General features: G+C 54.3%; 1 protein-coding gene across 1 annotated transcript in view; it reads left to right on the forward strand.

Moving 5' to 3' along the window:
* The first annotated feature begins 556 nt into the window (after nt 1-556).
* LOC144947953 (transcription regulator protein BACH2-like) overlaps nt 557-25,433 on the forward strand; it is a 38,267-nt gene continuing 13,390 nt past the window's right edge. Inside the window, 4 exon segments of the mRNA XM_078877387.1 lie at nt 557-810; nt 19,826-20,069; nt 20,851-23,139; nt 25,113-25,319. Of these exon segments, the coding sequence (XP_078733513.1) occupies nt 19,842-20,069; nt 20,851-23,139; nt 25,113-25,319 (2,724 nt within the window). The 5' untranslated portion in view covers nt 557-810; nt 19,826-19,841.

The following is a 25,433-nucleotide window of genomic DNA, read 5'->3' on the forward strand; positions in this document are numbered from 1 at the left end:
CCTTGAGCCAGTCGTGGAAATGCCACGTTCTTATGCCCATAGCTGTCAACCCACACGGTTCACCCGTGTTCTTATACAGGGACGTTGAGTTTGCAGGTCCATACAGCGGAGACGTTGCAATGCGGGAATGTTTTGTGTCTATTGCTGTGCTTCTCCCTTGTGATGGGGCTTTGTAGGATGAACGTTGAGATGTATAAGGGCGCGGGGGTCACCAATGAGGTCTGAACTGGTCTGTAACAAGCGAGGATGCCGACGAGGGGTTGACGGCTTTGTCTGTGGAGCGTGTGCGGTGACATCACCCGCACGCCAGCCAGCCAGCCAGCAAAACTTTGCATATCGTATATGTTCAGTGGGGAAAACAGATTTGTGTGACAACGAGCAGCAACATTGATCACGGTAGAGCGATTCCACGGCGGTATTATCAGATATTAGTGATGTTGAACACGCGCGAGGCGTGACGTCACGTTGCGTCCCGATGCGGGTCACAAAGCGCCCGGCCGTGACGTCACTCTCGCTCCCACTTGGCCGTGACATTGGTGAAGTGACGTCATCCGAGCGCGATCTCGAGCAACATTGAAGCTGGCAGGAACGTCACGGCGAGGGGGGCGGGGCCGGCTTTGCGCGCGTGACGTCATGCTGGGGGAGGGGCCGTGATGGCGGGACGCGGTGGCTCCGCGCTCCGCTGCTGCTGCAGGCAGGAGGAGGAGACCCACCCCGAGTGCACGGGAGCCACCGTCTCGCTCTGACGCCGCCGCGGCTGCACTCGCCTTGGCGTTGTGGCGCGGCGCATGGGCGGGGAGCGCGGCTGAGGTGAGGGGCGCGGGGCGAGTGGGGGGGCCCGCGCTGTCCGAGGTCGCGGCTTAACCATCGCCGCGGCGGCCCCACCGCGCCGTGCCTCTGATTGGCTGAGGCACGTCACGTGGCGTCGTGGTGGGACAAACTAAGCGGCGATGTTGAGGGGGGGGGGGACGAGGGGCGCGAGTTCGGCTCGGCGGCCCACGCGGCCTTGGCCGCTGCTCGGGGTCTGCGCTGATTGGGCGCCGCGCTCCGCCAATCGCTGCGCTCGGCGACGTCGCCACCTGGCGCCAGTCGCACATCGGCCGCTCCGAAAAACGTGCGCCCGTCGACGCGATTGCCGGTCACGTGACAGACACATCTGCCCTGACCACGTGGTGTATGGGGGGGGTGGAGGGAGAGGTCGGGGGTGGGGGGGGGGTCACGTGATTCACGGTGAGGCCGACCTGGCGACACCACGTGGTGCTGCTGACACTGCAGGCGGAGCCGGGCCTCGGGACATGCGCCGGGACCCCGAGTAGAGGTCACCAGCAAGTCACCCAGCTGTGGTGGGGTGGTGGGGTGGGTGGCCTGGCCAGGTGAGTTGTGATGGGTGCTGCGAGGTTCTGCTGGCCAGAGGGGTGGTGGGTGTGGGGGGTGCTGTGATTGTTACCCTGGCCAGGTGCGGATGTGCACAAGGTGAAGGGGGGTTGCGCTGAACGAGACGACTGTTGCAGGGTTGAGCAGCTGTGATATCAGGCGAGTGTGTATGTAGGATAGATGGTGGTCCTGGCTAGGTGTGTGTGTGTGGGGAGGGCATAGCCGGTGCATCTGCCATTCATCTCAGTCAATCAACCCATGGCACCTGGTCTCACCCCTGACCTGTCAGCGAGCCTTAGACACTTCACGTGGCTTCGGAGGGCACCTGGCCTCGTACAAACGCAGTGGTAACGTCACCGCCACTTAGTGGCGAATGGTAGCGGATGTTGTGTGGGGGGTAGAGGCAGAGTGGTCCAGAGGCGAGGTTGGTGGTTGCTTTGGCCAGGTGGTTGCTGCTGGATGGATGGATGTGTGATGTGGGTATTGTTTGTGCTGACTCACCATGTGGGTTCTTCACAGTGCTGGGCACCCGTTTGCCCGGTCCAATGCCTCGCGTTCTTTTTCCAGGGTTCCATCGGGGTGGGTCCATGTCTCTCTGGCTGCTGCACATCCTCAACGTGCACGGGGGACACAGCACGTGGTGCTTCAAGGCAGGGAGAGAGAAATCCTCTCGGCAGCAGTCGTGGAGGGGGGGGGAGCCCGACATGCTCGGGGAGGAGGCAGGGGGGGAGACCTCGGCACAGTCGATCATCGATTATCGATTATCGATTATCGATCATCGAATTATCGATGATCGGGCGGGGAAGGGGACGCCGGGTTTTCAAAAACGCCGAATAATCGCTCCTAATCATTAGTTAAAATTTGTTTTTTTTTGTACGTTCTTGCATCACGTGTTTTTAGGTGTTGTTTCTGTGTTTTTTTTTTATAGTTTACTGTGTGAAATTGGTATAAATAAACATACGAATATGCAACAAAAAATAACCGGCTGTGAAAAGGTACTGTATTTACTGGACCACTCCATTCTCCAATACTCTGCACGGGGTGCAGAGTATTGGAGAATGGTGCAGTGTTTTAAGTTGTATGTAGTGTATAATATACTGTATATAATATTTAACACTGAAATAAAACATAGCTATGCGGTGCCGGTCACAGCCTTTGGGGTGGTTTTGCCGGATCGGCCCGGGACTGCCGGATAATGTTGGAAGCCAGATAATCGATGATCGACTGCAGTTCCAAGGCGCACGTGACAGATGCGTACCGCGTTCACCTATTTCTTATTTGTGTAATTCGTGTTTGGTTGACAGCTTGATTTCAGGCACGATGGGGAGAGAGTGAGGGCGGTCGGTTGGGTCTGAAAACATCAGCAGGAGTTGGCACTTGGCTCTCACGGCGATGTCTTTACCAGCGGACGCTCTGCGTTGCCTTTGCTGGGATTCGCCTATGACCGCGTTCCCCCACTACTTGGACGTTTGTGAGATAAACAGGAAGTTTGTGAGATAAACAGGAAGTTTGTGAGATAAACAGGAAGTTTGTGAGATAAACAGGAAGTTTGTGAGATAAACAGGAAGTTTGTGAGATAAACAGGAAGTTAGATAAACAGGAGTTTGTGAGATAAACAAGAAGTTAGATAAACGGGGAGTTTGTGAGATAAACACGGAGTTAGATAAACGGGGAGTTTGTGAGATAAACGGGAAGTTTGTGAGATAAACAGGAAGTTTGTGAGATAAACGGGAAGTTTGTGAGATAAACGGGGAGTTTGTGAGATAAACAGGGAGTTTGTGAGATAAACAGGAAGTTTGTGAGCTAAACAGGCAGAGGACTGCCTGAACACAATGACATTCTCGTCCGTAAAACCTCAGGGCTATCTTGCTTTGGATAGAATCCAGTGGTCTTCTCTCCAAGGCCTTTTTGCCAAGAGCGCATTGCTGGTGAATGGCGTCAACGCTTTGACACGGCCCTTTTCTCTACAACGTAGCAGTCTTGTTGACGTTCCCGTGCCGTCGGGAGACGTTTGTCAAGGCGTTGTGCCCTCCTCTGCAGATGCGTCTGCTGTGCTCTACCTTCGGCTGAGAGAGAGAGTTTACGAGCCGCAATTCCGCGTGGTTTTATGCAGCCGCGTCACGGAGTGGCGGACAGATATCCAGCGACACTGCACAGTCATGGCAGGGCAATAGATCACGGGGGGCGGGGAACAAGCGGATATTTCTCAAAGTATGCGAGTGCCGTACTGTACTGAACACCACAGTGTCATGTTCGCTTGTTTCAAGTCATGGGGGGTGGTGCCCATCCCTTGCCTGCGGTCCTTAGTGGTGAAGATTCCACATTCCTGCGGTGAGGAGCAATTTCTCCTTGAAGGAAGACACAAACCCAGTGAGAATTGGGGTTTTATTTGTTTCCAGAAACGCACCGAGCCATGGCGGTGCAGCAGCGTGGATCTCCTCCTCCTGCTGCTGCTGCTGCTGGGGGAAGGAATCTGCCCATTCACCTGTCAGACGGCGTCCGAGCGGCGCTGCAATTGACTGCCCCCCCCCCCAGCCAGTACTCACTGCCGCCTCCCAGCAGGCACCAACGCGTTGTGACGTGGCTGTCCTGCCGGCTCCCACACTGCAACAGCTATTTTGCTCTGGAAATTGCCCGTCATCTCCCACAAGTGGAGTGTTTTTTGTTCTGTTTGGCAGTGTGATGAGAAGTCAAGAGGCCGGGCGATAGTCTCATTGCAACAGTGACCTGCCGCGTTGTCTTCCTATGTGCGCATCGTGTCGGCGCACCCAAACACTTTTTCCTTCTTCACGAAGATTCAAACTACCGTGTTCCACAGCCAGAGACGCTCATTGTGTGTGGTTGCAAAACAATTTAGGAATCGCCAGGCTGTGGATCACCGTAGCCCATAGCCCTGAGTGTACCACAGCCTAGCAGTGAAAGTGTGTTGGTGCACATCTTCCGAGATATGGGTGGCTCTTTCTGCTTTGGTTTGGGCTCCGTAGCAGCATATTTTTTCACGTGAATCCCGCGTCACGCCTGAAACTGCACTGAATAGGAACTTGTGTTTTGAGTTGAGTCTTCCTTTTGCATAACGACAAGGACGGGGGGGGGGGTCACTACATTTTCTCTGTGTTCATGTGCTGTATATGGGCAGGAAGCATTTATTGAGATGCGGATAGACGATGCCGAATATATCCTATTTGCTTGTTTTTTTTCCTAGCGGTTTGCAGCCATGACTCTCATTAAGTGTATATTAGTGTCTGAACCTTGCCTTAAGTTCAATACTTTTCATTGAATGCATGCTTCTGCATCACAGCACCTTCCGATTAGCACAGTTGGCTTCGTACAGTGCGAAGGAAGTTCAACGTACACGCAGACGGCATCAGAACTGGGGAGACAAAGGTGACTGCGCTCGCTGCGAGGTGGCCAGATGGCAGTGTTGTCATCCTGTCTCATGCGTGGACTTTCTCTGGGTACTCCCATTTCCTGCCGCTTTTAAAGAGCTCAACAATGGCATTGGCCAACATCCCCAATGTAGAAACCCTCCTGAAACAAGTCTTCAGACTAAGTGAGGCTGTCCTGAGTAAGTAATTGACATGATGATGATCATTTTTAGTGACATTCACATCTGATAGGTGATCGCTTGACATTGTTTCTCCCAATAGTATTGAGGCTTACGTTGAGGATCTGAGTGTGTATGAATACACGATCAGCTGTTTAAGGTGACAGGCTGAGAGCTTTAATGTGGTTTAAGTTACAATTTTATGAACGGTGTAAATTGGTTAGTGACAGGTAATTGGTCCTCGCTTAGGTGATTCTGACGCAGTTGATCACTCGCTTCATCAGTTTATTGGGCTGCTCTTGGGACCATTAGTGCCACACGGGTCGTGGCGATGGTGAATACAATGGGACTGCATGTGGCCTCTGAGTTCGCCATTCTCTGGGCTGTGTGACATGTAGAGCCGAGCACACTGGCTACCTGAGGAATGTGCGGCCGATAACCGTAGACTGAGGTGGAATGCACGGAGCCAGACTACGGCGCTGTGTGCGCAGCATCTGCGCAATCGTGCAGAGCCGTTGCAGCAGCAGCAGCAGTTGTTGAGTGGCTGCGCTGGAAAATAAAACCCAAGGCCGCCTCCCTCGCGCCCCAGGGCTTGCGGAGATGTGTCTCGGCATGTCCATGATTTGGCTCATTCTTCAGGTTTTTAGATTTGTATTTTCACCTTTGGATGGTTATCATCCAACTGCCCACGGACTCTCAGTCACGGTCAAGTAATCAAATGTTTTGCTCTTCTATTGACTTGGCTGAATTGCCTTGTGTTCATCTTTTTTATATTGGAACACCATCCCAACTGTGAGGCATCCGTTACTTATTATCTTCTTCATTTTCCCACCGGTGATATATTATCCAAGCGGTTTCCATCTCAAAGTTTTTAGGGGGAAAATAAATCACGTTCTGTTCTTGAATCTTTTTCTAAGCGCTCTTAACCATTCTCCCCACCCTTCCAAGCAGTATCCTGTCTCATTCCATGAATTTCTTCGACAGCTCAAGAGCTCAAATTCATCTGTGTGTAATGTTTATGTTATTCTTATTCAATGCGCTTGATTCTAACCCTCTGACAACCAATCGGCCGTGTTGTCACTTGCTAAGAGCGGTTGCAGTGAGATTGACACGACTTTGGTAGAGGTGTCGCGATGCATCGGTTCATCAGTTGGTATTGATTCTTGAGCTCGTGATGCATGCATCGAAATGAAGGTTTCACAATCGATCTTGTTTATTTGATATACCCCAATATCATTGGTTCTTAAGGCCTCTCCAGCCATTCGTGGCTGCTACGTTTACCACCGTTACAAGCATAATAGATTTCTGACTTCAGTCAATTCGAGGCTGTTCCCTAACGGATAGTTCCCGCCACTGGTCATATTTTATTTGCCATCACCAGTCTGCACTTTCCATCCTAGGATCCAAATGCGCAGTGCATGAGAAGCAGGAAATAAAAACAGAACCAGAGCAACCGACCAAACTCAAGAGGGAAGGCCACTTTAAACGAGATGGGTTTTCAAAGCAGACTTGAATCTATCAACCTATTATCCCAACCCATTTGCCCCTTGACGGCAGACGCCCGTCTGCGTGGCAATAACCGTCCAATTAATTCAACTTGCACTGAACTATTGTGAATTTCATGGGTGTGAGATTCGTTGTTATGATTTTAATATTTTCCCGTGAAATTCTTACTGAATCTCAAGGCCTTCTTCAACGAGGGTTCCCACCTTGCGTAATTTGCGTGTTTTTTACACACGTGATTGCCGAAAGCCTGCTAGCCTGCTTGTTGACGTAGGTGGTGATGTGCGATATCTCCCCTGTAGGCACCTTGTGCTGCAACGCGTGGGTCGGTGTTTCGCCCAACGTCTTTCTCCCATCCCAGCATAATCCGCCCAACCTCAGCCAATCACGTTTGTTGGATCGAAGTTTCGCATGCGCTACCACCATTACCCCCCCCCCCCTGCTCTCTGGGTTATTAATGCGCAATCAATATGAGAGCTCCTTTAGAGCTGAGGCCTGCGAGTGCGAGGCGTCATTTGATGTGCTCTCTTGCGGTGCTTGTGTCCGCGCATCGCACATAGCCGCGTACGTCCACATGTGCGTGTTGTACACGTGTGTTGTACACACGTGTTGCTCACATGTGCATTGTGCCTTGATTTAATGCAGGAGTGGGTCGGTGTCTTGCGCGCCTTCTTCTCTCTTTACCATGATCATCCAGAAACCTGGCGTGAACATCACCGGATTTAAATGACACGCCAGCTCACCTCGTCGTTAATGTGCATTCACCAGTGCAGCGTGTGCGTGCGCGACTGTGTGTGCAGTGTGCATGTGCAGCGTGTGCGGCGTGTGCAGTTTGTGCAGCGTGTGCATGTGCAGCGTGTGCAGCATGTGCAGCATGTGCAGTGTGTGCGTGTGCAGCGTGTGCGTGTGCAGCATGTGCAGCATGTGCAGTGTGTGCGTGTGCAGCATGTGCAGTGTGTGCGTGTGCAGCATGTGCAGCGTGTGCAGCGTGTGCAGCGTGTGCGTGTGCAGCATGTGCAGTGTGTGCGTGTGCAGCATGTGCAGCGTGTGCAGCGTGTGCAGCGTGTGCAGCGTGTGCAGCGTGTGCAGCATGTGCAGCATGTGCAGCTCGTGACTCTTAATTGTGCCCTGGTTGAACCTGCTCGTAATTCCGGGGTTCTCCTGCGTGCAGAAATTCTTGCGCCTGAAACTCTCACGAGGCCTGCGGGTTCTTGTGAATGTTACGGCGAGAGGTCAGAGGCGAGCGGCCTCTCGGCCTGCGGCTTGATGGGAGTTTTCCCGCGGCGGGGTCAGGGGGCCGCTGCGGGAGTTGAACCAGCGCCCCCCCCTCCCCCCGCGGCACCGCTAGGCTCCCCGGGGCGCGTGAAGGCGACCACCACTTCCCCGTTCTCAACAAGAGCCCCGTTTCCTTTTTTTTTCTTTTACAAAACTCGCACGCCCTCTAATTCGAGGGAGATCCGCGTTTGCCAAATCTACAGCGCGTGCGTACCGCATAGCGCATGGACATCTGCTGCGGAAAACCTCCCCAAAATCCTCTGCCTCGTGCATGCCCCCCCCGGCCCCCTCCCGCCCACTCCCGCGCCCCACTAACCCCACCTCCCGCCCCCGGAGCGGCGTGAACCTAGCGGGGCCCTGGCTCGTGATGTGGCCCTGCCTCGTCCCAGGGTTGTTGAGGTGGCCAAGTCGTGCAATTAAAGCTCACCCGATACTCGCCCTGGCAGGAGCAAGAGAGAGGGGAGAGTGAGACAGAGAAGCTTGCGGGAGTCTTTGCGAACTCGCGCTCCCCCTGGACCGTCCGATGAGAGGGGGGGGGGCAGCTCTCTCTGCGGTTGGCTCGGCTTTTCATCTGAGCGGTCAAGTCCCAAGTATGCTAATTCCCACCACGCTAGGTTTGGCAGCGCAAGTGTAACATTGCAGAACGCTTCATTTCCGTCGAGTTCCTTCACCAGAATATATCCATCTCGGCCTTCTTTGCGATTGGCCGAGACAGAGGTCGTCGAGAGTTTGACCTTTGCCTGTGCATTGTCAGCCGTTGTCACCCGCTCACCCGGAACACTTGAGCGGGTCACCGGTGGTGGTGACGTTGCAGTCATGGCAGTTTGTTGGTTGGATGGTGGCTGGTGTGGGAGAGGCGGGGGGGCAGGGGATCCCTTGAGAGGGGACTAAACGGTGAAATTTCACGTGCGAAGGTCTCGTTACCTCTTGCATTGCTCGCAAAGGGCGCAGCTGTCGCGGGGAGATTTTCCAGATCAGCAGATGATGAATTTCGTCCCGTGGCCTGGAGCATGCCCATTGCAAACGGTGGCCACCACATGCACCTCGCACCCTTCAGATTGACAGAAGGTATACGATTTGAGCCGTCGTATAAATATAGCCTTTCAGATTCCTTCTCACTTGCCTCTAAACACTCCCTGCCTCTCTCGCCGAAGTGGCAGCCTATGGGTTGCATTGAAGGATTTGATCTTTAGACCCGGTAAGTACCGGGTGCTCTGTTCACACGTGTCCCTCGCAAGACCCCACGGTGCTACAACCCCACTGGCTTGGTGTGGGCTCTGTGGTGACTCGGTACCGACTCAATGATGACTCGGTACCGGCTCAATGATGACTCGGCACTGGTTCAGCGCTGGCTCGGCACTGGCTCAGTGCTGGCTCGGCGCTGGCTCCCTGGGCCGCCGCCCCGGTCATCTCGCTGTCATGTCTTGCTGCTTCAGCGATGCAGTTTGCGGCTCGTGCGTCATTCACCTTCAACGTTCGCACACTCGCACCTGTCCTGGCAGCCGAAGCGCCTGTGCGAGTCGGGCTGAACGTGTGGCTCCCTCACAAATGATTCCGAGAGGGCACGCGGCGTTTACTCACTCGTGGCTTGTTCACCTTGGCCCTGAGACGGTCCTCTACGATGCATCTCAACATGATGTATCCCACACACACAGAGGCCTGTGTCTCCAATGCGACCTTAACATACATCTAAACGGTACCCTTTGCTAATTGGTGCTTAAGAACAGCAAGGCATTTCTAACTTTATTTCCAAATGTCACTCCCTAGCGTCTGTTTACCATTAAAGACAGTAAGTGGTCTTGGGCAGGACAGTGTTGTAGAGGGAATGATGGATAGTAGAAGAGTCTGGTGATAGAGCAGCAGCCAAGTGAGAGCACGTGGGTGCGCCCGAGAGCACGAATCGGAATCTTGATTCGTACTTGAGGAATGCAATGAGCTCTAAAGCTGTCCAGTACATAAGTGGATAGATCGTGGCTGATGGAAATGAACGTTATTTTTTTTATATCTTCGGAACAATTTATTCTAAATGTGTTCCTCTGTTGTGCGATTTCGATGTTATTGTTGTCACTTTGTCATTCTCGGTTAAGGCTCGATATGAATGACGTTACGATGAGAAGGGATTTTCACTTTTCACAGGGACGTTGTTTAAAATCTAAAGCTACAGTGTTAAAAGTCTGTGGATGTGGTAGACGCTACGTGAACAAGTGCTGGCTCATGTTGAGGGAATGAAGGTGAGGAGGGGACCAAGAAGGAGTGGAAACGGTTCAGCTGCTTCCCACGAGGGATCCCCTCCAGCTGCCGTGCCCTGGGCGTGGTCACAACGCCGCTTTGTGTCCGTCACTCGCCAGAGAGGAGCTGTGGGAGCTGGTGCGGCGAGCCAGTCCGCAACCACGAACTCGCTTTGAGCCACGCTCCCGCGCGCGGGCCACGCAGGTGTGCCCGTGTTGTGCGATTTGGATCGTGTTGTTGTTCGGTTTGTCATTCGCGGTCAAGGTGCGATATGAACTACGTCAAGATAATATTTTCACAGGAACATTATTCGACTTGTTGACTGCAGCGTTATGTCCGTGGACGTCGCATTCGCTACGTTAACAAGTGCAGGCCGACGTTGAGGCGGCGCGACAAAGTCGGGCTGCCCCGTCTTCTTTTGCCACACCGCCTTCTCGCTCTCTCCCCCGTGCGTGTGGGGTTCCTCCAGACACGCGCAGGTCTCCGTACCGCACGCTCGCTCGGACAGGGGTCGGTCGGACGTCCCGACGTGACGCCCTACTCAAAAGAACACGGCCTAGAATTCTCTGTAAAGCTCGCCTTGATAAACCAAGAAGTTGCTATCAATACTTGGGTACAGTATTCTACTTTATGGTTTATGCTTGTATTGCCTACCCTCCACTTTGGGCTTGTTTTATTTTATCCAACATACAAACCTGTGGGCTATCCATGCAACAGCACAACAAAATAGTTATAATAATTCTGTAGATGTGCACATCTGGCGAGGTGGTGCTGTGGCAGGCTGCTTCACAATGGGGTCACAGATTCAAAAGCTGGCTAACTCAGTCGGATCGGCCGATCATCTCTGCAGGATTAATTGAGCGAGGAACACTTTTGTGTCAAATCGCCAGCAGTTGCTGAGCGCGTGCGCGCGTGCGTGCATGCGTGCAAGCGTGCGTGCGTGCAAGCGGCTGCCCTCCCAGTCAAAGTGGAATGTCACCCCCAGCTTGTGCTCGCCAAACACGGAGCAGCACCGCGCGTCTCTGGGCTGTGCGCGGAGCGGAGAGACGCGCGGGGGGCGCGCGCGCGGCGTTTCTCCGTCCCCCCCCCCCTCGGACGGTGGAGGGGTGGTGGGGGGCCCCGCTCTGGCCGGGAGCCGCGCGGGGGAAGGGGGAGGCTCGGAGCGGCCCGGCGGGCACGCTGCCTCCTTCCCCCGTGACTCACTTCCTGCCGCTCCGTGCCAGGTGTCTGGTGGGGTGTCGCCGTGGCTCGCGCCTGACCCCACTGTACGGCGCCGCGCTCTCCGCCGCTTCCGATCCATGGGGCGCTGCTCAGGAAAAACTCCACTGGCGGGGACCGACTGCTCTGGGTTCATAGGTTAGAGAGTGCGGTGCGTGCGTTTAAAAGGCAAAAAAAACAATATTATCCATAACAGAGGTTTACGTGTTAAAAAAACAATATTGGTTTGGAGTCTTAAACAGGGGGTTGATGTTGGTCGTGTTGAATTAATTCACTCTCACGAGTTGAAGTGTTGCCACAAACACGGGACGTGTTCCGTGGAGACTAAGCATTTTATCTGGTTGATGTTTCTCGTGTCCCCCTTTGTTTTCAAAGTCTCCCCCAAGGTCTCGTACCTCTCTGACCTCACCCAATATACTTATCCTCACCCTCCCTCTCCACTCCAAAATCTATTAGCTCGTGGATTCCCAAATGCGCCCACTACTAAAACAGGCCCAGTCCTCGCAAAATTGTTGGATAATCTCCCACACCACTCAGGGGCTGTTGCTTGAAAGAAGTACACGTTTTAGTTTAGCTTTAAGTGAAACTATTTTAAACGAATAAAAATGAATATCTGTGTATGTGATTATGAAGTGTGGGTTGTTTTGTTCAGGCCATCACCTTGGATTAGCAAGGTTGGCTATGTACGGTGCAAAAGAAGTTCAACATACAGACATCAAGCGGATGTGTTTTCGGGTCCTGTTTGGTTTAACACGAAAACCGACTGAAGCGATTACGGTTGGTTCAGTTCCACGTAACCGTTCGCTAACAGGACACCACAAGCTTCTGCTCCAGCTGAAATCCAAACTCGGAATCCCCCCCCGCACTTGTCCAGTGCTTCTGGCCGAACCCCTCAACCGTGTTCCCGTTTTCTCATCGCATTTCTCCTTGGACAAAGAAACAATGCTCAGCCTGCGTTCTGTTCATGATTAGCGCCCGCCCTTTTTTCGTTGGCACCGTTGGTCGAGGGACGTCTGGTGGAACGCACGTGTGGCCTGCATCCGTTACCGTTGTGTGGCTGCCGAAGTGCAGCGAATGTTTGTAACGTAGGGGACGGCGCATTGTAAGTGGTGGTGGTGGTGGTGATGCGCTGGGAGGGTTGTGCCTAACAGTGCTGTGGTGTTGTGCTGGACACAAAGAGCGGCTCTGTTGCGTTCGCCAGTTCCCCGCGCTCTTGGGACAGTGCGCGCAGGCTTGAGGGCTCCGTATTACATGATAGGGAAACTTGAGCAAAGTTGTTGCTGCCATTGATGTTCCTTGATAACTGGGTGGAAAAAATGAAATCATCGGTTTTGGAACTGAATTCCACAGCTTTGGGAAGTGGAGTATGGGCAACGGCAGGCAGCACGAACTTCTATAGCTCTCCCTCGACGAGGAAAACTGCCCCCTTAGGATTGTCGAGGCACGTCGCACGTCTGCAGTACAGCAGCAGAACGTGAAGAGAATACAGAAAAGGGGTTTTAATGTCTCCCAGTGGGGTGGGGGGGTGTGGGATGCGACTTTCTGAAGCGCCTGTCTGGGTGAATGGTCACGCTCCCAGCTGCTTAACTTGCAGTGCCACCAACATTCGCAGTGTGCCAACATGCCTGTGCCTGAAGTTACCTTTGCAGTGCTCTGCAGTCAGTCCCCTTCGTCACCTGACCGACCCAGCCGGTGATGTGCAAAACAGCTCGGGGGGGGGGGGCATGATGGGGCGGGGGGCGCACAGCCTTGTGTGCTCTGCCGTTTACAGCCCCCCCACCGGGAGATGGTCGTCGCACTCGCAGCAGAGCGACTTTGGTGTCGTGTGAACAGTTCAGTTCCCAGAGCTTTTTGGTAATCTTTGCCAGATATTGCCAAAGCTGCGAAGTGGAAATGCGAGAGTCCGTTATGCCATTCAGGGCTGCAGGAGTGTGGTGTGGCGGTGGAGGAGGTAACAATCTAAGAGATAAAATGTAAAAGCAAATGGATATCTCTGCTCGAATGACGATGCGGCACGTGCGTATGTCATGTTGAACTTCATCCGCACCGTACGTAGCCAATCGTGCTAATCGGAGGTGCCACGTGGCTCATCTTTATTGGAGAGTAAACCCACAACATTTACAATTTGAATTGTCCAATTCTAATTACTAGTACTCGAATTGTAAATGTTGTGGGTTTACTCTCCAACACACTGGTGTGCTGAACTAGTAACTAATTTTCACGTTTTTTTACGTGACAAACCTTACTAATTGGTCTGTGTCGGGTGTTGGCGGTTTTAACAACACGTTTATATTCACACGATCTAACCCAGAAAACCTCTTATACATATATTGGTCGCGAAAGCCTACGTGTTATTTATTTTGCAGATGATGTATGGCGTATCTGAAAAACTACTCGACAAATTGGGATGCCTTCAACATGTGTGCAGGTGCGTGAGACGTCGTGAACAGGAGGTTGAACGCGTCTTTCGTGGAGTTGTTGTGGCTGGGTCCAGTTACAGCTGCAGTGATTTATCCGATAGGGCCAACCTGCGATTGCAATTTGTATCGGGTGCTCGTAGTGAGATAAACAAAAAACACGCAAGCACTCACGAGAGAAGCCCCTGCTGCCTTGGAAGTCACCACCCACACACGCTCGGCCGAAAAACAAATTCTGCCTTGGAGCACTTTTCTTTTACCACTCTGTTATGGCTGTGGATTGAGGTCCCCTCGGTTAATCACAAACTGGCAGCAGGATATAGTCTAGCGGTCGGCGGCGTGCTGACCACCGAGTCGCTGGTTTATTTTTCTGCCGAGAGTCACCAAAGCTGTTGTTGCTGCTGCTGCACAGTGGGTGCTATACACTCTGTGGTGAGGTCTTCAGTGACTAATTAGCTGATTAGAGACACTGGTATCAAAGTTGCTGACTGGGACGGTGCTGTAAGTCCGCTTGTATCCACAAAGTGGCTGGACACCCTGGGATATTGAAACCGCAGACGATTAATCGTGCAGAAGCTGCATTTCCACTCGGCCATTAGCTCTGGGCCTGACCTTTTATCGTCTGCGTTGACCTGTGCAGAATTAAACATAAAAGCAGCGTCCACCATTTTGATTCTTCGTTAATAAACGGTGTTGACCAAATGTTTGTCTTGATGTAGACTCGGTAGACTTGGCGAAGCCCCACCCATTTCATCCCGGGTGGCAAGGGAGATGATGTCAATAGGGACCGGTTCTGCTCGGACCTTGATCTGCTTTCGTTTCCTCCGAATTTGTTCGGAACTCCTTTTCAAACCCGGCTTCTGGCTCGATCGTACAATCCATGCAGAATATAAAAAAACTCTGCTCTTCCGACTCTGGGTAGATATCCATAGTGACTGATGCTAGGCTCAGATGGGCGCACACCTGTGACCTACATCTCACGAGTAAGAGAATTGTCAACCTCAAACTAAGGAATGAAGTGCTCATTAGTTATGGCCTTGCGAGGAACAAAACCTACAGCCTTTTATAAAATTATGGCAGGAAGAGCCACCTGGAGATAGCTACATACTCTGAAAAGGACAGGCAGGCAAGAGAGAGAGAACACACGTGGCAGAAGAAGAGTTACAAGACGACAGAGTCATGGTTGCTGTCAGCATGGGAAGGCTTCCAGTGGGTATAGCCGTACCAAGTAGTTGTGCGTAAGACAAGCAGGCGGTTCTTTGTCTTTCAAGAACGGGTGGTACTACTGTTAGTTCCACGTAGCTTGCTCATTGAGAACCGAGCCGTTGAGAATGAAGGTACCGGCAGGGCAGAGGGGTACATCGGAACACAGGCGTCACTTCAGCACGGCCGTCACGAGAGAGCCTTGCGCAGGCTCCGCGCGCGTACCCAGCCGTACGTTTGCCTGCATGCCCGGGCCTGCCGAGGCAGCCGGCTTGCCAACATTTTCTCTGCAAAACACAGGATCGTGTGTCGAGCCGTTTGGCGTGCATCGTCACGATTCGCTCCCCTAGAGCCCCTAGGAGGACTGTGGGGCGGAGAGAGCACGGGCGCACAGATTAATTGGACCAAGGGCCTCACAGTTTAGGAATTCTTTGGCCTTTCCTCGAAACCCTTTGAGGAGACGCCATTCCTGATGAGCGCACGGTTCCAAATGGCAGCGGACCCTGGGATGCCAGGAATGTCAATCCGCCTGCACAGAATCGTTGTCGCCGCCCTCCTGACTGTGCCCGGCGAGTTGGAGGGGAGCGCGAGCCATTGAAGTCACCTTCCACCCGTCTGGGTCGTCGTGGTGGTTTTTGCCGCAAGGGATGGGAAAGAGGCCGAAGGACGTTCTCGGTCTACAGCAACCGGTGGCGCCGGGTGGGAGCCGGCGTGGACGACGTTTGCCATAATCCACATCCGTACAAGAGGATCGTGGAAGAAGACATCGCGTTGCCGCTGCGTGTTAACCTGCCTGGCACGCTGAGTTAATGGAAGATAACGGTTGGGTGCTATTTTATTACAGTGGGTGAGATGGAGCGATGAAACGAGCTCCAGTGCGTGCAGTAGGGAAGATCGTCATGGTGCAGGATAGCGATGGATGTCGCAAACTTATCGAGGCCTATATCCAGCAGCGGTTTGGTCATGGCCGATGATAATGATGGAAACTTTAAGTTCTCCTTTCAAATCCCAGCTGCAGGACAGAATGCCACTATTAGGATTTCAAACGCCCACTAGGGCTCCCACACCTCGGTATAGCCTGACCATATTCTATCCCCCACACCTGCAACCTAAAACACTTGGCAAGCTCTCGAGGTCACCGATTTAAGTACAGCTGACCAGGCTGAAACGCTGCTTAGCTTCCGAGATCCACGTAAACGGCGGTCCGGGTGTAAGGGAGTGCACGCGTCCCACTATATGCAGCCTCTTGGCACGCGGCTACGTTTAGATGCTACGTAGAGCTACGCTGTGTTGTAACCGCCGCATGAGCACGGTTTGTTGTTACATTCGGCCACTGATTCTCGAGTGCACGCGGTACAAATTGAGTTTGCTCAGATGCTGTGTTGCCTGTGGGGGTTACGGCCACAGCAGGCCAATTGGATGCGTCATTTTCCCAACATGTGTAAAGTAGCCTTGAACGGGCGTGTAGATAACACCACGTACCATATTTCCTCTCTGGGTCAAAGTGTTGTTGTGATATCATGAAACAAAGGTAGCCTGTGTGTGTGTGTGTCGGCTGTGTACAACTGCGATGAGTGATGGGGGTGCAGGAGAGAATGGTGACCGGGCAGCTTTGCATGACGCCTGCATTTTTCACATAGCTTGGGCCCTGCTGTACAACTCGGACGATGCTCACGGTCGTTACGACTGTTTAGCAAACGGCCTTCGGGGCGCGTCGTGATTGACGCGCCATCTTATTTTACGCCTTGCCGTTTTCCAAATCGTTTTAGCGGACTGATGACGACGCACGGGTCCGGCGTACACCGCTAATGTTTTGCCACTGGGGGAAAAGTGTGTTGTGAAGAGGCTTCTCACAACCATGTCTGACACAACAGCAACGTTGTCGTCCTGTGCACGGGCAAAACCGCGCCCGGTCTCGTATACCTGTCAACCCATACGGTTCACCCGTATTCTTGTACAGGGAAATTGAATAAAAACAACTCATATTTGTTTGTGTTTCTCCCTTGTGATGGGACTTTGTAGGATGAACGTTGATATTTACAAGGGCGCGGGGTGACCAATAAGGTCTGAGTTGGTCTGTAATAAGGTCGGCACTGATAAGGGGTTGACAGGTTTGTAATAACAGTGAAGGTATGGTCTCGACGCTGTCCCACGGGGGTGTTCGGTGGGATGCTCCGTCGGTTCTGAGCGTTTTCGCACCTGGGAAGAAATCTGGAGTGTCGGCGGGAAAAACCCCGTCCAAAACGCCACCGCACATGTCTCGTCAGAAAGCCACGTGCTGCGATGCACTCGTGCGGGCACCCTCGCTGGCAACAGGCGGGAGCCTCTGATGTAACGCGCTTCTTGTTGCAATGGGCAATTAAGGGCACACGTCCTTTCGTGATCATCAACTGCCAATTGCTGGATTTCGTGTTGTTTTGCAGGTGGTTATTGGAAATATCGCCACAAGCATGAAATCATTATCCATAATCGAGTTTTTGGCTTAGATCATGTAAATATACATTTATAAGTGGGTTTACTCTCCCAACACACCGGTGTGCTGTACTAGTAACAAATTGTCATGTTGCATTTACCTGGACAAACCTTACTCATTGGCTGTGTCGGGTGGTGACATATATATTTACGCGATCTAACCCAAAAACCTCTCTTTTGGATAATATTGTTAGAGAAAGCCTACTACTACTACGTATTAAAATAAAATCATTACCCAATGCACTAAATTGAGCTGCTGGCAGAAGAGGTTGCCCTCCCGCTTGATATAACGACACAAAGCCTTTATAATATGCCAAGGGCCCTCAATAATTTTAGACGATTTAGGTGTATGCGCTGGGTTCTGTGTAAGGCAAGCACATGAAGTGCTTTTGAATTGCATATGTAACCAGTGGCGTATATTAACCCACAAATGTGTAAGCACGAAGATTCTTGTGTTTACAGTTCTTCAAGGGACTGGTTTCTACAAAGTGTTAAGCCACCCGCATTTCATTTTAATTCCTTATTAGTCCACGTTGAACTCCAATGCAAACCCCTGTGAGCAGACGGCATGTTAAGAATTCACTTTTTACATTTGGGAATTTCTACATCGTCGTGATTTATCCAAGTAATTAAACAGGCCGTGTGAGGCATTGAACCAGGGTCCCAGTGCCACCGGTGGCTCAATTTGACAACACCGTTGTGGGCGTTTGTAGTGAGGAAGGCGTCGGTCCCGAGACTCGTGATGACGACGACGTCCACTCTGGGGTGTTTGCCGCGTTTGCCACCCAGCGGGAAGCACCCTGCTTTGAGGGAAAACAGATAGGCGGGGAGATGACACTCAAATGCTCTCCACGTTTCAATGTCCGAGACCTGCCTCTGCAGTAGAACCCTTAACGACCAACCCTGGAAACGACTAATCGCTTAACAACGGGCCTCCATAGAGCCCAATGTGTAGTGTATAGTGTAGTGTATATTATTGTAGTGTATAGTGTAATCTAGAGTAGTGGAGAGTAGAACCCCTCTTAACGACCACCGCTGTAAACGACAACTCGCTTCAAGACGGGCCTCCATAGAGCCCAATTTGTTAATTTACCGACCATTCCTCTGTTAACGATGGTCTGCAGTAGGTAGACTAAATTCGAATTAATGCATTTATTAACCATGTTTATTTTAATATTACGTGTTTATTATGTTGTTAGTATCTTTATGTATTAATATCCATTTTTTTAATATTATAAAGTACGTTTTTTGGGTGAAAAAGGGTAACTTTTCATGCCATTGGAAAGAACGAATCCTTTAATGTGTTTCTTATACTCACTTCATGACCAGTTCCGTGGAACCAATGACCGTTGTTTAGAGGGGTTCTCCTGTATGGGACGAGCACGGTGGTTGTCAGTTGTATTGCACACAAATGGATCTAAGAGTGGACGCCACGTTGGCTAGGAGATGTTAACAACCTCGCCAGGTACACAGGAAGTCGTGGGTCCAATCCCGACCCTGATGCCTGCTGTATATTTCGAGTCTGCGTGTCTCTCTCCCCGTGGTCGCGTGGATTTTTCTCCGGGTCCTCCGGTTTTTCCCTCCACATTTAGAATCAACACCACCACGCGTTTAGAGTATTTGGCTGCCATCAATTTCCACATGACGGAATCGCTTCGTTGAGCTATCATTTGTGATAGCCAGGTCGCTTCTGTTAAAGAGCTACATAGCAGCTCAGTGGGCCTTACCTCGTAAAATAAAAAAAAAAACAGTTTATAGCAAATGCCGCACCGGTAGGGCAGAAACCTTCCTGCTGCACTGCCTCCTGCAGGCTTGAATTCTGCGCAACCCATGAACAGACATGCGTCACTGCAACACCCTCCAGCATGTCTACAATGTCGAGCGTCTTCAGCACTCGTTCAGAAACCGCCTCGGCTGCCGCGAGGCGCTCTGCGCTCGACGCGACCCCTTCTCCCGTTCCTCAGGGCTTTGCAGTCGACTTTACTGGCTCCCAATTCCACAGCGCACCCTGTACAAAGTCGGCGTCGTCTGTTACAAAGCACACGTGCTGGGTCCACCCGTCCTGGTCAGCCTCCGCTTGTTCCATCCAGCAACCTCGGATCCGCTTCAAGTGACGGCCTCCCTTGTCAAATCCCATTCCTTCGAACCAGACGATCTAAGTTCAATTTGTATGCCTTACAAGTTCTATCAGTAAGACTTGCGCAACTCGCGGAGCCCTTAAGCCACCGTGGCCACGTCATCGTCCGGGGGCGAATGCCACCCTGCGATCGACATCGCATCACGTTTGGCGAGCCTGTGGCGTTAAAGCGCCCTGGCGAGTGAGCGATGGGGGGGACACGTGGTGTGCTTGAGCAAACAAGGGCGTGCCACGGTCGGCACGCGCTCCACCTTTCTTCCACGCACCACCCGGGCTCCCTTGGATTGTGCCCGCACGGCGCAGTCCCGCGGGTTCCGCTGACGTATTTCGGCGGTAGAACGATCGCACCGAGTCGGGCGCGCCGCCCTCCGCGTTATGACGTCATCGCGCGTACGCGCACTGCGCGCCCGTTCTCATCGGCGCGCGCGCGCGTGTGTCCGTCCCGCCCCGCAGTCTCGCCACGGGAGAGATGAGCGATCCGGGCGGCTTCGTGTTCGAGTCCGCGGAGCACGGCGCCGGCGTGCTGCGGCGGCTCGACGCACAGCGGGAGCGCGAGCTGCTGTGCGACGTCACGGTGCGCGCGGGCGAGCGGCGGTTCCCAGCGCACCGCGCCGTGCTGGCCGCGTGCAGCGACTACTTCCTGTCGGCGCTCGGCTGCCAGCCCGAGCCGTGGCCCACGCTGTCCCTGCCCGCCGAGGTCGGTCGCCTCCACCTCCGCCGACGCACCGGGCCTAACGTCGTCACCCCCCCCCTCCCCTTCCCCGCGCGGCCTGACCGGCCCGGTGACAAACGGCCGTCCTCTTAGTTAACCCTCATTTCTAAAGACAAAACCACGTCCATTGCCTCCAAAATAAGACTTCCAAGCAACTTAAATAGAAAATAATTGATTGTTACACGTGCACAAAGCAAGAATGTAAACCTCAATTTTAATCGGTGAATCGTTTCACGTCCAGTAAAGGATTTTTACCCGAGCTTAAAACACAACATCCCACTTAAAATTTGCAATATAACAGCTGTCCCCATGTGTGCTAATCAAGTATTTACGAGCTAACAATTACGCATAACTTACGTGTTGAATACTGGGAAGTGTAATGAAGTGGGACCGACTCAATCCACCATGGTAACATGGAATTTCCATGGCTGCTTCGGCAGGGCTGCCGACAGCACTTATCGCCGTTTTACGCCTCCCTCTACAGGGCAACCTCCGGTTGCTTTGCATCACCAAGCGGGGCTCATTTTACTGATGCCAGAGGGATTATGGTGATCGAGGGCGATGTGGAGGATAGGGCCGAGATAACTTTGGCAATTGGAAACCCTGCTGCTCTATCATCGTTAGCCCATTCCGCCCCGTACGGGTTGATAATGTTCAATGGGGCACGGCATTGCAGGGACACGTGCGTACACACAAAGAGGTCCAGAACTGGGATGAATTTCACGGCGAAGTGCGGGTCTGAAGGATTGGCCGTGCTCCCCCACAGGTCACGGCGGCTGGGTTCGACCCCCTCCTGCAGTTCGCCTACACGGGGAAGCTGTTCCTGAGCCGCGACAACTTTGCGGACGTGTCCCGCTGCGCGTCGCTCCTGCGCGTCCACGACCTCGAGGAGGCCTGCTTCGAGTTCCTCGCCTCCAAGCTCGCGGGCCCTCGCCATGGCCCCACCACTCCCACCGGCGGCGCCCCGTCCACCTGCCCCCTCCCCCTCTCGGACCGCGTGCGCTACCAGCAGGCCGCGGCACGGGCGTGGGACGGCCGAGGCGACGAGCGGGGGGACGGCGGCGCCGCGCGCTCGCCGGCGGCGCCCTACCGACCCGCGTCGGCCTGCGGCCCGGTCCTGTGCGGCGCGGCCGGCAGCCGCGCGGAGGCCGCCCCGGGCGGGCCGACGCAGCGGTGCGAGCGGAGGCCCCGCAGCCCCAATAGCCCCGAGTCGAGCTGCGAGCGCGAGGAGACGCTCGCCGAGGACGAGCGCCCGGATGCCAGGCTGGCGTTGGCGACGCCACGTTTCCAGAACTCCCAGAGGTGCGGCCTGACCCCGCGGGCCGCGCAATGCCAGCGCCAGCCTCAATGTCCGGGCGACGTCGGTCAGGAGGATCTGGCCAGCGGCTTCGCTAATTCATCGCCGTGCTCGCAAACGGACGCGGCCAAGGCCAGCATCATCACCTGCCCGCAGGCCTCCGCCCGAAGGTTCTGCGGTTCCCGGGAGCCCCGGTTCTCCCCGCAGAGGAGTACGGGGACTCCCGAGTACGGAGGGGAGAATGCGCACGAGGGGGGAGTGGGTTCGACGGCGCCCGAAAAACCCTGCGGGCCGCCGCCCGTGATGTGCCCGCTGCGGGACCCCGACGCCTCCGTCACGGTCATCGTCAGCTCCCCGAGAACCGGCATCAAGTTTCAGGCCGGCGTGCGCGAGCCCACCGGAGACGCCCAGGGCACGGAATTTCCTCCCCCTGTGTGCCCCCGGTCGGAACGGCACCCCGTGGACTTGTGCCCCGCGTCGAGATCCGTGAAGACGGAGCCGCAGCAGCGGGGCGAGCACGGCGCGCCGGGGGGCGGCCGCGAGGTGGCGCGGGAGGAGGACTCGACGTACCCGAGGCTCGTCGACCGCCACGTGGGCGCCGCCGCCCGTGACGCCCCCGGCAGGGACGTGACGCGGATACGCTGCTCGAGGAATGACGCGGGCGACGCGCTCTCCCTCTCCAACCTGTGCCCCAAGTACCGCAGGTTCCAAGAGGCCTGCCGGCAGGAGCACAGCTTCGGAGGCTCGCTTCGCCTCGAGGCGGCGTCCCCGGAGTGGTGGACGGGCTCCTCGAAGGAACGCTACGGCGACCCCGCTTCGGCACCTTCCAAGCACGAGTCCAACGCCTCTCAGACGGCCACCGACGAGGCTCGGCACGTGACGAACTTTGGCGTCAAGGAGCAGGTTTCGCCGGAGGGGATGGACCTGGAACACACCGTGTCGCAAGAACCTTCGATACCTACTACCTCTCGATTACCACCTCAGATGGACCCCAGGAAAAGCTTCCTGTGCGGCCAAGCAACCTACAGTTTGCAATCGTCTTGCCAGCCAGGTGCCCGGAGCCCTCAGTACCCACTTACCTCAGGCTACAGCCCCTCGGCTGTCGTGTGTCCGCTCAGGGGCCGCACCGTGGATATCACTTGGGAGGCCGTCGGGGATTTCTCTCTCCCTCCGGCACGCCGCCGCTCCTCGGACACTCCGGCCACGGAGACGGAATCCAGGCGGGGGAGCGCGGGCGAGGAAGCGGCTTGCTACGCGCGCGCGAGGAGGCACGGCGGGCTCGCCGGGGAGGACGACGACGACGACGACGAGGAGGAAGAGGAGGACGAGGAGGACGAGTACGAGGAGGAGGAGGAAGATGCGGCGGCGGTGCTTGCGGAGCGGGGCCTGTGCGGCGGGGAGAGCAGAGGGTCCGGCGCGGGGCCCTCGCCCATCAACCTCTCCCTGCCAAGCCACGAGGCGCCGCCACCGCCGACGTGCCGGCTGCCCCCGCTGTCCTCTGCCGTGCAGTTCGAGCTGTGCCCGGTGCTGCGGCGCTGGGAGCCGGGCCCCGTGTGGCACGGGGACGACGCCCCGGGGCCTCGCCTCTGCTCCCCCCCGCCGGCTCAGCAGTGCCCAGCCTCCGCCGCCGCTTCCTGCGTGTCATGCACCAGATACCCAGCGCTGTCCACCAGCCACTCCGGGGACGAGTCGGACTCGTTCTCGGACGACGAGAGTGAACTTTACACGTCGCAGGAGCAGGACATGTGCAAGAAGGAGGTGAGCCCGTGTCATTTGACTGTAAGCAGTCGGGGAACGGTACGACAACTGCCCTGGTGTACAAATCCCTTCTTGGTCTTGCCCCACCGAATCTTGCCCCGCTTGTATCTTTCTACGTCGCCGCCTCCCCCTCTACGTTCTCTATCTTTGCCGTCTCTCTCTGTTCCACCTCCTTGTGCTCAATCTACGCTTTTGCACGCTTTCTCTTCTTGTCCTCCTTCACTGGAACAAACTTCCCCCTCCACATCAAACACTCACCTTCGCTCACTCACTTCCGCTCCTCACTCAGAACTCGCTCATTGTTCCCTTGCTCACTCCACCACCCCTTAATCTTTCCCCCTCATGACCGCCCCCATTTTCTTCTTCGTATTTTATGGCTATCACTCATTTAACCCCCATTCATTGAATCCATGCATAATAATTTACTGTCATAAATTTCGCTTTCACTGAATTCAGGCATCGCAGATTTGCCCCCCATTGCTTCCTCACCTCATCTCCACCGTTACATTCACACGTTGTTACCGGTAAGGCGCTATTTCAATTCCTGGGACCTTTCTTGCCAGTATCAAAGTCTACGAACAGGTTTTACTCTTTCTGGCAATGAAGCAGGAGGTGTTAAAGATGTTCAAACACCAAACAGAAACCTTTCGCAAGGAACCAAGCCCGCATTGACCACACACAGGACTTGTGGTGAACATGCAAACAAAAACACGCTCTGGTGATATATGCCTTGTCTTTGATACTGATTGGTCTACGCCAGAGACAGCCTTCTTTATGGCCGTGTCTCAAGCAGTGTTAGACCAGAGAACGCCAAAAGACAATGCACTATCAGGGCATTTATATCTCGGGGTGAGCAGCTACAACATGGGACCTTACAAAAGGTTTCTGTTTGGTGTTTGACCATCTTAACACCTGTGTTATTGCGAGAAAGGGTGAAACCTATGCTTATATACATTCCGTTAAGACGAGATAATATTCTTAAATAACATTTGTTCCTATTGTGCCCTCACTTTCGGTTGGTGGTGAGAGAGAGCGAGAGAGAGGACGTCTCTTGTAGTCGGCCGTTGGGGCGTACAGCTGTAACCCAGAGCTTTGTAGAAGAGAGGTCGGTGTAGTGGATTGTATTGTAGGTCTATTGGGGGTCACGAGGCGAGCAGAACACACGAGTTGGTGAAGCCATTTGCACAGACCACTGCGTTGCACTGCCCCACGCGTGAGCCACGAAAAACACTCGTCAACAAATGTCTTGGCCAGACATCGAGATGTAGAGCACCCTGCTCAACAGAGTATCCAGACACTCGGGCTCTCGTCGATTAGCCCCACGGGTGTTTTCACAGCAGCTGAGCACAGGGACCCAAAGCCGAGAAACACAGCGGGCCATCAACAAAACGGCACTAATACTAGGGGTTTTCCCCTTTTTTCTGGCAACAAAACTGAGACCTTTTTTTTTTACAACAATTCATGTCTGCATTAACCACAATACAGTACTTGCAGTCAAAATGCAAAAAAAAATACACTCTGATAATTTATGCACTGTTAGAGGTGCAATAGATGAGAGCTGATTGTGCTCCCTGGCTCGTTTCAGAGAGACCCCTCTGCACCTTGCCCATTGCACCGACCACCTTGCCATCGTTTCCCCGCGTGGCCTCGTGTTCCTGTGCTCGTGCGGCCACCAGAGGGGGGTCCGGGGTACTTCAGCACGCACAATGCCACGCTCACTCCGCTCACCATCATATCATCATCGTCAGCAGCAGCAGCAAGGCCCTCTCTATCATCATCGTCAGCAGCAGCAAGGCCCTCTCTATCATCATCATCAGCAGCATGGTCTTAAAAAAGAGGCCTGACGCTCGGTGAGGTTTTCCTGGGTACGTCAACGACGTACGTTGCATTAAACCACCGGTTTACGGTCGGGCGCAGCCGCGCGGGCGCCGCCTCACCCTCGGCCGCTTGCGCCCGCGAACGTTGTGCGGCAGATGAAGCTGCCCTTCCCCATGGAGAAGATCTCGCGGCTCCCGCGGAGCGAATTCCAGGAGCTGCTCAAGATGCACGCGCTCACCCCCGAGCAGCTCGACTTCATCCACGACATGCGCCGCCGCAGCAAGAACCGCCTGGCGGCGCAGCGCTGCCGCAAGCGCAAGCTGGACTGCATCCACAACCTGGAGACGGAGATCCACAAGCTGGTACCCCGCACGGCGCCACGGCGCTCCGCACGCCGCGTCTCACCCGCCGGTTTTATCACCTGGGAGCCGGCTCGCAAACGTGGCGCAAGCGTGTTCGTAGTCGTCATCATTGGC

Source organism: Lampetra fluviatilis, chromosome 47 (genome assembly GCF_964198595.1).
Source record: "Lampetra fluviatilis chromosome 47, kcLamFluv1.1, whole genome shotgun sequence".
Classification (NCBI taxonomy): domain Eukaryota; kingdom Metazoa; phylum Chordata; class Hyperoartia; order Petromyzontiformes; family Petromyzontidae; genus Lampetra; species Lampetra fluviatilis.